This window comes from Saccopteryx leptura, chromosome 6 (assembly GCF_036850995.1).
Source record: "Saccopteryx leptura isolate mSacLep1 chromosome 6, mSacLep1_pri_phased_curated, whole genome shotgun sequence".
In the NCBI taxonomy this organism is placed as follows: Eukaryota; Metazoa; Chordata; class Mammalia; order Chiroptera; family Emballonuridae; genus Saccopteryx; species Saccopteryx leptura.
The window spans coordinates 12,812,157-12,825,649 of record NC_089508.1 but is presented as its reverse complement, the minus strand read 5'-3'; the positions used below and the strand labels follow the sequence as shown (position 1 = coordinate 12,825,649).

Sequence of the window (13,493 nt, the reverse complement as noted above, 5' to 3'; positions counted from 1 at the left end):
CTTCCCAAGGTTTATCCTACCTTTTCTAATGTTCTCTTTACAGTTCTCCCCAGGGTGAGCCTCTTAATCCACAGGTGATCCCAAATCTCTCTCCAGGAAGACCTCAGCCCTGAGTTATGAGTAGGAATAACCAGCTGTCACTTGGATATTTCCTACCCAACTGGTCACACATCTCCCAGGCCAGTGCCAAGAGAGAGGGTGGTGCCCTGGGGCTCAGCAGTACATGGTTTGCAATACTCCCTCAGCAACCTCAGCAACAGGACCTCGTGGAACCGCCCAGGGGGCCTAGCCCGAGGTTGGCTGTGTATGTGAGGTGTCAGAACTGGAACCAACTGATGGGAGTACTGGGTGGGTCATGGAGAAGAGGTGGGGGATCCCAAGCATCATCTGGATGTAAGGGGACAGATATGATGAGGAACACGGAGGCTTCAGTGGGGGGGGGGTAGGGGTGGAGAGTGTATTATGTGTTGAATATTTTGAATTGGAGGCGTCTTTGGGACATCCAAACCAGAGATACGGAGGTTCCGAGGTGGGGCTGGGACTAGAGGGGTGTGTGAGCCTTCTGGGAAAAGCCTGTAATCAGAGCTGTGGATGTGTATGAGCTTGTCTGGGCGGGAAGGGTGGGTTGGGTGCACTCCGAGGTGAGCCACGTAGAGAACCTGGACCACAAAGGGATGGGTGTAGCTTGTGTGGAGGCCGAGGGAGAGGAATGGTCAAAAAGGAAGGTCACCTGGGGTGAATGCCCAAGGTGCCAAGGGGGCTGAGAAGGTGTGAGGCAGGCAGGCCAGTTGGCAGTCCCCTGCCAAGATGCAGGGTCAGGGGTGTGCGCGACCTAGGATGAGAACAGTTGGCTAATATGGGGAGGGGTAGGCTCCAGACACAGTCTCAGGTCCAGGTGACCTGGAAAATGTGGGGAGTGGAGAGGAGGGGTCAAGCCTGCATCACAGGCTTCTGGCTTCTGTGATTGACAGCTGGTGTCATTGACTAAGGTAGGAAGCCCAGAGGAGCCAGGAAGTCAGGAAGTCGGCAATCCAGGCAGGGTGTCTGACAAGCAGCTGCCTTCAGACCTGAATCTCTGGAGTGGTCAGAGGAAGATGCCTCGAAGGTGGAACCTGGGACTGAGCATACAGGAAGCTTTTGATGAATGCTTGTGGACGAGATCGGTGATGACTGAGGGACCGGCAAGTCTGAGCACTGGAGAGCTGCCCAGAGGGGAGATCATGAGGTCAAGGCTGAGATCCGAGGAGCAACTGGCCATATGTCAAGTCCCACAAAGGCCAAAGGCCGCACGGGATGAAGCCTGCAAGGTGCGATTGCTCCGTCTGACTCAGAGCATGGTGGATGGCGACTCCAACCACGTGGTCAGACACGACAGACAGCAGAACACCGGGAAAGGAGGCAAGAGGAGACACTTTTACAGAAGAGGTTTGGTGAGGGAGGAAGGAAGGAGTCAGGGAGGCAGCAGCTGGACAGCAAACCGTAGATTTGGTCAGGTGGGGACATTTACACCCTTCCCTCCCTCCTCCTTCATCTCTAAGCCTTGGATCTGAGGCCCCCAGGACCTGAACGCTAGATCTGGCACCTCCTAGTTGAGCAGCCTCGGAGAAAGCCAAAGCATCCCTTTAAGCTGAGCTCCTGTTGTGATATAAATCCTCCATCAAAATGTGATTCAACTTCTACAAACTTACAGTAAATTCAAGTGTGGAAAAAAGCTGTTGTATGGTAAACAGTAAACCCTTGTTCCCCATTCTCCGACCTCGTGGCCAAAGGGAGCTTGAGCTCCGGGGGTGGGGAGACTGGGGGCTACACGCAAGGAGCCCCCAAAGCCCGAGGCCCCGGCAACGCTGCCTGGGACACGCGGCGAGGAAAACTGGGACCCGAGTCTACGCCACTGCATTTTATTCAGTCCCGTCCTTGTGTTCCAGAACCAGAGGCGATCTAACACTCATCCCAAAGTGCTCCGAAAACTGACAGTGTTATTAACATTCCCACTTCTTTCTCAGTACATTAAATGAAAAGAAAAAAAGAAATCTCTAAAAGCCAAAATCACCAGGTTTAGTCCATCCCAGGAAGAGCACCTTTACTGAACAGGAAACAGAATGTGTCAGGAACGTGACCACATACACAGAGCAGCAGGTGAGACTCCCGAGGAAAAGAATGACCCCCAGTGGAACATAAATAGAACCCCTTCTATGTACATATGTCACAGAAGTGTGTACACATATGTGGAATATAGGAAAAGAAATTTGGTTTCTACTGCAAGAAGTTATTCAGAAAGAACAAATCAACATCTCCCCCTGCCGTGGGGGACACTGGGGTGCTGTAGCCACGTTACAACGTTACAAGTGAGGCGTGCACCTCCCTGGCCCACGCTCCCCTCTGTACACTATGTACACTTGCTGGGAGGGGATGGGCAGGGCTTCTCTCTGCCCCACCCCCCAGGCCCGGCAGATCCAGTGTTTGTAGGAAAGTGAGCCAGGGAAGGCAGGTCCCTATGTGGCCCCAGGAGCTAGCTGTAGGAGAGAGGCAAAGGCCTGAGGCCACCTGCCACCTGCCTGGAAGGCCTCCTTGACCTTGGGGTACAGGGAAGTGCACGGGACCCCAGAAATGGCACTGTAACACCCTTGGTTAACAGTAAGCCGGACTTAGGGTCCACCCAGGGCCTCAAGATCTCTGTAGTCTGGCCGATCTGGGCTTCTCCTAGGATCTAATGGCTTCTGGGAGAAGGAGTAGTTTCCAGACCCACAAGGGCTCAGCCCTGTGCGCATGCGTGCGTGTGTGCACGTGTGTACACATGTACACACGCACGCGTGCTTTAATGGAGGTCGGCAAGTTGCAAACAAGTGTTCTACAGAGAGGGACACTCTCAAAATAGTGTCTGCTTTGGGGAAGTCAGTGTTGTCATTGCATTACGAGCAGCATCCCAGGCCAAAGTGGATTTGTTCAAAAGATACCAGGTGCTGGAAGCTACAGATACGAAGCCACGTTATGCACCGGTGCGTGTAATCCTGTAGGGCTTGGCACAGTGTTTCCATTGAGAAACGCATGGAAGAAACGCACAGGACCCCTTTCCTCATTCTAAAACCCTTCCTGACACCACGGGCAGACAGGAGAGAAGGCCATTGTCCTCGGAAGGCGTGTCAGTAGTTTTAAGGTTCGTGAGCTGCCGTTCCAGGAGACACGTCACACACAGCCATACTCGTACCACACCGTCTGCTGGTCCCCACCCGGCTCCGGGGACGCAGGAGTGCTCTTTGAGCTGTTCCCCCGACTGAAGTCCTCGGAGGCCCGGCTGGCGTGGGGAGCCGAGTCAGGAGACCTGCCCGGGCTCTTGGCAGGGAGCCCCTCTTTGTGGCCTTGTCCCGGGACCCCGTCACCCTCCGAGAGGCTGAGCCCCGCGCGAACAGGGGCGACGGCGGCCACTTCCCCCGAGTGTTGGGGGGTCAGGGGCTTAGTCCTGGCAGCGGGGGAGCAGTGCAGGGGCTGGGAGCTGCCGCCACCACCTCCTGCAGTGGCGATGGCCGGGGCCGTGGCAGACTGCTGCAGTGGGGCTGGCCTCTCCTCCTTCGGGGGAGCCAGCGAGAAGCGCCTCGTGTCCAGTGGCCGGCTGCGGGGACCCGGGCCCGGACTGGAGCCACCAGCCTTTCCCACAAGTGGGGTCCGCTCCCGGGCCAGGCTGTGGGAACCGGGGGGTGTGGGGCTCTGCAGGGCGTGGCTGCCTGTTTCCCTGCCCCTCGAGGCCTCAGAGCCCCCCGGCTTCTGGGGAGGCTCCTGTTTGCAGGCCTCTGGCCCGCTGGCCCGCAGCAGGTCAGCCGAGGCCAGGCTGAAGGCCCGGCTCAGGGACGTGCTCCGGCCAGTCGGGGGGTGGGAGGCTGGGGGCCCTGCGGCCGGCCGGGCTCTGCCCAGGGACAGGCTCTGGGGAGGCTGGGCCTGCCTCGGGGGGGCACTGGGCAGAGCCTCGGTCTCAGCAGGCCTGAAGTTTGGCCTCACGTACTGCCCCGGCTTCACCAGCTTCCCCTCGGATGTGCTGACAGCCATCTTGATGGTGGGGGCCACAAAGCTGGTGGGCATCTTGGCCCCTTCTTTCCTGGTGGGTGGTCCTGGCTGGCTCCCGGCGACCGGGAGGTCATTGGCCTTTCGGAAGTAGTCGCTTAGCAGATCATCCCGGCAGCTGGGAGTGTCCTACACAGAAAAGAGGAAGACCTGAGAGGCGGGGATGCGGGCCAGGGGGGTCCTGGGGGAGCCCCTCTCCCAGCCCAGATGGGCCCTGCGCAGTACACATGGCCAGGACAGAAGTTTCCCGCTTTCCCAGCCTAGCGTTGTGGCCCCACACGGACTGTCCTTGCGCAGGACGGTGGGGGCTGGGGCAGCATGCGAACCAGGGAGGGAGCCCAGATGTCACTCGGGCAGCTCCCTAACTTGACCAACAGACCCATATTGGGACACAGCTTTTCCCAAAACGCAGCCACTCCCTGGGAAGGTTAGGGCTGGAGGCCTGACCACAGCCAATAGCGTCGACCTGTCCCCCACGCCCCCAGCAAGCAGAGCAGAGGCAGGAAGCCTGCGGGCTGGACCGGACCTCCGCTCCTGCTCAGGCCACGGTGCCCGCGGGCTGGACCGGACCTCCGCTCCTGCTCAGGCCACGGTGCCCGCGGGCTGGACCGGACCTCCGCTCCTGCTCAGGCCACGGTGCCCGCGGGCTGGACCGGACCTCCGCTCCTCCTCAGGCCACAGTGCCCGCGGGCTGGACCGGACCTCCGCTCCTGCTCAGGCCACGGTGCCCGCGGGCTGGACCGGACCTCCGCTCCTGCTCAGGCCACAGTGCTCAGACACCTCACAGGGGCTTGATCTCGGACCACGGGGAGCGAGGCGAGGCTGGCTCCTGCAAAGCCAGCCAGCCGGTTTCAGAGCCCCTGCTGCCATTCTAGCTTTCCCTTGGGCTGAGAAAGGATGCAGGAATGAGAAATGCAGACCACCCAGGACCTCAAGGCCGCACAGGGGATGGCCACCCTGCCCCTGACCCCTTCAAGCTGCTACGCCCAGCCAAGTGGCTGTGCTGGAGGTGGGCTTCCTCTGGCCAGCGTCCTTTCCCACCAGGTGGGGGCGGCAGAGCCACCGGAGGCCGAGGTCTGACCCTGCTCCGGTGACTGCAGCCTTCTGCCAGCACCTCCCAGCCTGAGGGAGCCCAGCAGAGGTGTCTGCCGAGGGAGGTGCACGGACACGGTAAGAAGAGGACAGTGTGAGTTCATGGGGAAGATGAGAGTCAGAGGTCACGAGTGGATGGAGTCAGGCCCCGGCCAGCTAAGCCTGTGCTGGAGCGTCAGTCTGCAGGACAGGTCAAGGCTCAGGAGCCATCTGCACTGGCCTGAACCTCCTGGCCCATAAAGACATCTGGACACTCCACTTGACAGACACCGTCTGCCATTTTCATGCTAGTTAGGAGCCACATGTCCTGGGTGTTTGTGCAGTAAGACCCGTGGTCATCAACATCAACAAACACCATTTCCCACCTGCTTCGCCTGCGCCAGGTACTGCGATAGAAACCACAGGTGCAATTATGCAAAAGAACAAACCAAACACAAACACCCCTGCCAAAACTCACTCAGTTCTCAACGTAATCTTGCGAGGTTGTATTAAAACAACCTCTTAACAGGTAAGGCAACAGGGTTATAGAAGTTAAGCAGGCCCCACATTTAGAAAATGGGAGATCGGGGATTTGAACTCACAGCTGTTTGGCTCTGCAGCTGTTTTCCTCACCCACCTGGTTTCTCTCTGCATGTTTCTAAATCTCTGACACTCATCTTCATGAGTCCACCCTCTCTGGCCACCCGGGAGCCCATCGTGTGACAGCCCCTCCCACCGTCATCAACACTTGGGGAGTGGAGGCATGGGCGGGGGCACTGCGTGACTCCGACTTCTCCGGGCCTACTCAGGTTAGTGGGGGCGGCTCTCAGGCACCGGGCATCCGCTTCCAAAACCTATTCCAAAAACTGTTTTGGTCTCGTTGAAGCTGACAAAGGACAATGCATCGTCTGGGAACTTGGTAATAATGCAAATTCCCGGGAGTCCCAGCTCAGACCCCCGAGTTGGAAACGCGGGGTGCAGCCTGTGCCCAGGCCAGCCCAGGGTAGTGTGATCCACGCTGGAGTTTGAGAACCATGACCTCAGACCGCAAACTGCTTGAGGACAGGGCTTTTGTCTTCCTCCAGCTCCTGGCACATAGTTTTATTATGTTTTGTATTTCCTTTCAGGGTCAACCACAGGACTAGGCATCTGGCAAGTATGTGATAAGAACTAGCTGGCTATTTTTTGTTTGTTTTTGCTAACACACGTTACACATGCCGCCTAACACACAGTACATGCTCAGTAAATATCTACTGAACAAACACTGTGTTCTCTGTGCCACTGGGCCCCATGACTGCACATCACAGAATTGACTAAGCGGCTTCAGAAAAGCCACACGGAGACCCGGAAGGGTGGCTGTTTCCTGACACTGATGTCTGGAGGTCAGAGCTGCCGAGCGGAGCTCCGTGAACGAGCGCAGCAGGCCAGCCCCCGCTGGCGGCACGTTTTTGTGTGGTCCGTGAGCTGAGGATAGTTTTTTACATTTTAAAATGATCGAAAAAATTTTCTTAAAAAACGTCTTCTGGGCCCTGGCCGGTTGGCTCAGTGGTAGAGCATCGGCCTGGCGTGCAGAAGTCCCGGGTTCGATTCCCGGCCAGGGCACACAGGAGAAGCGCCCATTTGCTTCTCCAACCCTCCCTCTCTCCTTCCTCTGTCTTTCTCTTCCCCTCCCGCAGCAAAGATGGCCCGGGCACTGGGGATGGCTCCTTGGCCTCTGCCCCAGGCGCTAGAGTGGCTCTGGTAGCGACAGAGTGATGCCCCGGAGGGACAGAGCATCGCCCCCTGGTGGGCAGAGCGTCGCCCCTGGTGGGCGTGCCGGGTGGATCCCGGTCGGGCACATGCGGGAGTCTGTCTGACTGTCTCTCCCCATTTCCAGTTTCAGAAAAATACAAAAAAAAAAAAAAAAAAAAAACGTCTTCTGTGAAAAGTCTATAAAAAATTCAAAGGTCCGTGTCCCTAAGTAAAGTGCTACCAGAGCACAGCTGTGCCCGTGCACCGACAGACGGCCCAAGTCCGCTTCCTGCCCAAACAGCACGGGTGACGGTGCAGCAGAGACGGCGTGGCCTACGTGTATGATCTGGCCCTTTACAGAACAGAACAGAACCTGCCCCCCTCTGCTGGTGAGGGCTCCGAGTCAGCGGTGCTCAGAGCTCTGCCCCAACCCCCGGCTGAGGCCCTAACCCTGCAAGTGCATGCCGGCCCCATCTTCAGAGAAGCCCCGTGTGGTGGACGCACGCCATCCCTGCCCTCCATGTTGGCAACACATTTCCGCCCGCTCGCTCCCCAGGTGGAGGAAAGACTCTGAGGTCTGGGCCGGCGGCCAGCACACGGCTGGCTAGTGGTCACGTGCCCCCATCCAAGCCAGCTCTGCGCCCCGGCTGCACCTCCCCGGCCCCATCGCTCCCTGTAACTGTGCTGTCAACGTCTCCGCCTACGGCCCTGGTCCCCGCGAGGGCCACTCACGGGTGTGGGGGAGACCCGGTTGCTCTCCTCCAGGAACTCCTCCAGGGTGACCATCTCGCTGCTCGGGGACGCGCAGGGCCGCACGCCGGCGTGGGGCTGGGCCGCGCCGCGCTTCTGGACGCCCTCCGGGGGGAGAGGCCCGTTCTGGGGCGGCAGGTGCTCATGGCGGCTGAAGGCAGGACGTCCCGGGGTGCTGGCCTCCCTGGGCAGAGTGGCCGTGTCCCTGCAGGGGATCAGGTCTTCGCTGCTGAAGCTCTCGGACCTGCCGTGGAGCTGGTCAGAGGAACCTGGGTGTCGGGGGGAGGTGACACAGAGGGACAGACATCAGTCTCCCACCCTCTCTCACCGGCCCCCAGTGGGCTGGGAGCTGCCTCCGCTCACTGAAAACAGCCCGCCCGCCCAAGAACCCAGAGCACATTTCTTCCAGACTGGCATTTTGGGTGACAAGGACATTCTGGAGTTCTTTAGAATTTCACACTGGCATTTAAAAACAAAATAACTTGAGATGAAAGCGGAAGGCTTCTGTGAAAGGGTGAATTATTAATAGCTGTAAGGGACCACACTTGTTAGCTCGTGGGGCTGCACATTCCTTCCAAATGCACAGGAAACACCTGCAAAGACAGACCGTGTTCTGCACCGTAAAACAAACTTTAAACATTTTAAAGGAATCCAAGTCAGCCAGTGTGCCCTCTGACCACTATCACAACTCGGGGCACTATCCCCACTTTGAAGATGAAGTGACTCGGATTCAGAGGGTGAGGGGCCTCGCCCAGGTGCCCAGGGCTGGTTGGTGGAGGAGAGGGAATTCAAACCCCAACCTGTTAAATCTCCCAGGCCTGGGCTCGAAACTGCAGGATGTGGCCTCATGGCTATAAATGCATATTGCTTTCAAGAACCTTGTTAAATGTATTTTGGGGAACTGAGAGGAGGGGAGACAATGAGGCAGACTCCTGCATGCACCCTCACTGGGATCCACCCTGCAACGCTGTCTGGGGCCAATGCTTGAATTAGTGCAGGGGTCCCCAAACTACAGCCCGTGGGCTGCATGCGGCCCCCTTCGCACTTCCGGAAGGGGCACCTCTTTCATTGGTGGTCAGTGAGAGGAGCACATTGACCATCTCATTAGCCAAAAGCAGGTCCATAGTTCCCATTGAAATACTGGTCAGGCCTGACCTGTGGTGGCGCAGTGGATAAAGCATCGACCTGGAAATGCTGAGGTCGCCAGTTCGAGGCCCTGGGCTTGCCTGGTCAAGGCACATATGGGAGTTGGTGCTTCCAGCTCCTCCCCCCTTTTCTCTCTCTGTTTCTCTCTCCTCTCTCTCCCTCTCTCTCCTCTCTAAAAATGAATAAATAAAATAAAATAAAAAAATACTGGTCAGTATGTTGATTTAAATTTACTTGTTCTTTAATTTAGATATTGTATTTGTTCCCGTTTTGTTTTTTTACTTTAAAATAAGATATGTGCAGTGTGCATAGGGATTTGTTCATAGTTTTTTTTATAGTCTGGCCCTCCAACGTCTGAGGGACAGTGAACTGGCCCCTGTGTAAAAAGTTTGGGGACCCCTGAATTAGCGCCTGAGGCCGATGCACTCCAACAGAGCTATCCTCAGTGCCGCCCGAGATCACACTCAAACCAACCGAGTCACTGGCTGTAAGTGGCAAAGAGGGAGAGATGGGGGGGGAGGGGGAGAAGCAGATGGGTGCTGCTCCTGGGTGCCCTAACCAGGAATCACACCCAGGACATCCATATGCCAGGCTAATGCTCTATCCATTGAGCCACTGGCCAGGGCCGTATTCTTTTAATTACCCAGATAATACAAGCCCAGAGCCCAGTCCTGGAAAGTGCACGCAAGGAGAGGCCGACTCACCCTTCAGGTTGAGAGGCGAGCTGCCGCTGGACGCGTTCCGACTGCTCTCCAGACTGCCTGGCCGGGACCCTGGAAGGAAACGGCAACCCTTAGCCTCGGGGGCCCCTGACCAAGTACAGTGCACCCCAGACTAAAGCACCTCATCGGGAAACAGTCACGGGACAGAGGAGCTCCGTGCCAACGTTCAGGCGACCGCCCTCAGAAGGCACGGCTCTGGGATTCTCTCAGTCCTCCTGGGAGGGGTCCAGCTCCCCCTGGGCGGTGGGCACAGCGCACAGGAGGCTATCCAGAATGACAACCTGTCCTGTTCTTGTGAGGTCTAAAGTGTGGCTTCAGCTCTGTTAACAAAAGAAATATCACGTAGGGCTCCCGTATAGACAAAAAGAAGGAAAAAAGTGCTGCTCTGAGCACGCCAAGAGTTGGAGGGTACAAGGAGACTCCCCCCCTTATCACTTATCACTGCATGGAGCTTTCTGGAACACACGTGGAAGCACCCTGCTTAGACCAGGACAGGGCACCCTGGTGAGGGTGAGAGTCAGGGCACGGCTGTGTGTGCACACCACGCGTGTACAAAGAAGTGTGTGCCGTGCGCAGGCAGCTTCCCCGCGGGGGTCCGTGGCAGCGGGTGCTGGGACCCTCAGGAGGAAAGAAAGTGCTCACTTTCCTCAGCTGTTTGCTGTCCTGTTCCTTCTCGTTGCCTCTAATTTACATCTGCCCCGAAGGGAAAAATTCAACCGTCACAGTGACGTGAGGGGCACCAACCTGCCTGGTGGTGGCGCGTGCCTGCCTGTGCGTCCACAGCAGCCTTCGGGTCCGAGGGCGGCACTGCCCCGGCCAAGGGCAGGCTGTCCCTTCCAGTCCTGCCCCCGTCATCAGTGTTGGTCCTGCGGCACAACAGCCGGGGGACAGGGGCCGCGTTTCCGTCACCCCCCCTCCCCCGCACACAGCTGGTGTGGAGTGGACTGCGCCGAGAACTAGGGACCCGCTCAGAGGCTCTGCTTCCCACCCCACCGAGCCAAGCCTGCTCTGGACCAACCGGGTCGACAGGGCGCCCAGTCCCCAAGTGCCGGTGCACGCCGCAAACAGCAGGCATCTGGGGAAAACCGGTTCACAAACGCGGTTTGGGGGTGAGCCAAAAAATACCTGGTTTGGTTAAGAGCGTAGAAGCAGCTTCTCAGAGTCCCCTATGGGAAGTACCACTAGAAGGCAGCTGGGATACTCTGCCCTTCCTTTCTTGATAAGAGACGCTCCAGGAATCAGAACACTTAGGAAGAAAATCCTTTCCACCAGCCGATTAAGCAGAAATCTGACTATTCGGAGACTTACCGAGAAAGGCAGTGGAACCCTCTGTCGTGTCCCCCCCCCCCCCGGCCCAGGGCAAAGATGAAAGGGCTCCATGGGGTCAACCTGTTTCACCTCAGAGCCTGACTTCACTCGTATGTTGTGTGAGTCAATGTCAACATCATTAAAACTTCCTAGGTGATGACGGGAGGGGGTGAAGCTTGCTCCCACATCGTTCATCACTTCAGAAACTGAATCCAATGTAAACACTGAGTTTTCTTTTCTTTTCTTTTTTTTAAAAAAAGAGAATTAATTTGCTTCCCTTCTAGGATTTGTTTTTCAGAAATCATAAAAATTCAAAGTGACCTTTAATTTTTGAGAAGGCTGGTATAATTCACTGCTTCCCTTCGGCAGAAATTTACAATATGCCTAAATCAGATGGCAAGTGCTTCTAACCATTTCTAAGATGAAATTTACAACTTCATCTCAGTTGCTCTGGGCAACTCAATGCCATGTGAGGACAGGAAGACCCTCCTGCAATCCAAGCTCCCTGCATGAGTCACCAGAACCTCCCAAAAGCAAGGGGAGGGAGTCAGAGCCTCCTGAAGCAGGACACTTGACAGGTAGTGACTTCCCCATCAATGGGGGTATGTAAGCAGAAGCTGCATGCTCAGGCCCTAGGGAGGGCAGGGAAGAAATGTTGAGGAGCTGTTGTGGGTCCCCCATTCCCACTTCTCCTATTTTGTGTGTTGGACTTTGTCACAGAAGTTGGCTCGAAGGAAAAGTAACCACTGAGGAAAACAAGTCTGAGAGCCCAGGCTGAAGGGCACAGTGCACTGACCACTCACCGTGCTGCCTGTGGCTGGCAAACTCGAGCTCCAGGGACGGCTCACAGAGGCTGTCCTCTGAGTTACAGCCTACGGAGAAAATAAGGCTGATGAGCCAGGGCCCGGTCCGTCCACGGGGAAGCCTGGGCTTGGTGCCAGACAGCCGCCGCTGCCCCACCCGGCACCTGAGTGCGGCTGTGTCCAGCTCCTGGGGAGAGGGAGGGACCTGTGAATCGTGCCCTTAGGACCTGCCTATGCTATCTTTTCCTCCATTTCTCCTGCTGAGGTGGCCTCACACTCCTATTTGCTTTGACTTGAAATCACGCTTCTGCCTATGCAATGACAGGGACTACACATGAAAGCAGAGTTCTGGCCCAAGGACAACGCAGCAAAAGGAGCTGACCCCTAGCACCCTGAGAGTCCCTCCCGACCTCGCAGGCCGGCTCCCTGAAAGCAGAGGGCCGCAGAAGCAGTTCCCGTCTAGGGGCCTCGCTCTCACCACCTGGCTGCAGGAACGAGAAGGGAAGAAGCCATCGCCCGAGAGAGGACGCGGATTCAGAGACTGAACTTCGCACCAGCAGCTCCGAACCAGAAACAGTGTGGAATCTATGGGCCACCAGTCACCTGCTTTCCCCGAGAAGGACTAAAATGCCGTGCCTCAAACCTGCTAGCTTCTGACAGCAGACCCTGGGTCGCCTCCAAAATGACAACAGGGTTTCCGTTTTGCAGTTATATGCCCACCTGAGCAGGGGAACTGGGCTGCCAAGGGGGTCGTGGTGGGCAGGGCTGGGTCTGCAGTGTGACAGGCCCTCATGCAGACTCTGCAGGCACGTGGACAGGCCTGGGCTCTGGCCCACGGTGGCATCCAGGCCGAGACAGCCCGTAAGTTAGCCTGAAGGGCCAGGCCTTGAGCCACACAGGCCGCTGGGGGTCTGAGGGGAGACGGTGTCCCCAGCTCCTGCTTGCGACCAGGCAGGGCTTCTGCACCCCAGAGCCTGGGAGCCTAGAGCAGACTGCTAGCTACCGACCACGGACACCCGAGCACGTCCGCTCCAGCTGGCCCGTGGCACAAGTCTCTTGACATCCAACAGTAAGTGACTGTTTTCAGTGTCCGGCCAGGGGCAGAGAAGGGCTGCCTGGCCGCCCTGGGCTCACCCAGCTCACCTTCTCCCGGGGAGTTTCTGATTGGGGAACAACAGGGACCAGGCACTGAAGCTGACCCAGGCATGCGGTGACAGCAGGGACCCAGGCATGCCTTGACAGAAGGGACCCTGTCTGTCCTTGCTTGTCACACCAAGGTTATGCAAGCCATGGTTTCAACAGTCCAGTGGGTGATGTTATTATGAAAAATACTAATCCCTCTTGTACTCTTCAATTTCTAACTCCGAGAGGCACTCATGACTCACAGCTTTCTTCCGATATCTTCATCTCTAAGTTATAAACGGAATGTCTTTTTAGTTCTAAGGCTTTATTTTCTCCTTTCTGTTTGCATATGTGCAATTTCCAAGTGCTTTCCCCCGACTACTCCTCTCTACAGCACCCTGTTCTTGTTTGATGGGTAAACTCATTTCCTCTGCTGTTAATGACGGGCATGTTCAAGTTTTTGTCTCTGTGCTGAATGACGGTGGCCTTGTTGCCTCTCACACTGGCTTTGGTCTCGGCTGCGGCAGGCCTGCCTGAGGTGTCTGGGCCCGAGCTTTCGTGGGCTTCGCCTGGCAAGGTCTGACTCAACAGTTTTGCTGGGAACTCCTCCTGATTTTCATTTCAAACACGCATGGCTACGGGTCTCCCAGGGGACATTCGGCCTGTAAATCCTTCCCTGAGCCCCTTGTTTCCCAGGTTAGGATGCCTGCCTCCACTCTACCACCGACTTCCAGCTTGGAGACCCTGTCAAGTCTCCTCTCTGGAGAAGAAACGTTGCCTGATTTTA

General features: G+C 56.8%; 1 protein-coding gene across 2 annotated transcripts in view; it reads right to left on the bottom strand.

The window, feature by feature from the left end:
- Window positions 1-1,890: 1,890 nt before the first annotated feature.
- Window positions 1,891-13,493, bottom strand: part of CCDC88C (coiled-coil domain containing 88C) — a 133,252-nt gene continuing 121,649 nt past the window's right edge. For both annotated transcript variants that reach the window (XM_066388239.1, XM_066388240.1), the window contains 4 exons: window positions 11,585-11,653; window positions 9,456-9,524; window positions 7,588-7,874; window positions 1,891-4,182 (listed from right to left, as the gene is read on the bottom strand). In XM_066388239.1, the coding sequence (XP_066244336.1) occupies window positions 3,184-4,182; window positions 7,588-7,874; window positions 9,456-9,524; window positions 11,585-11,653 (1,424 nt within the window). In that variant the 3' untranslated portion in view covers window positions 1,891-3,183. The remainder of the gene's footprint in view (window positions 4,183-7,587; window positions 7,875-9,455; window positions 9,525-11,584; window positions 11,654-13,493) is intronic.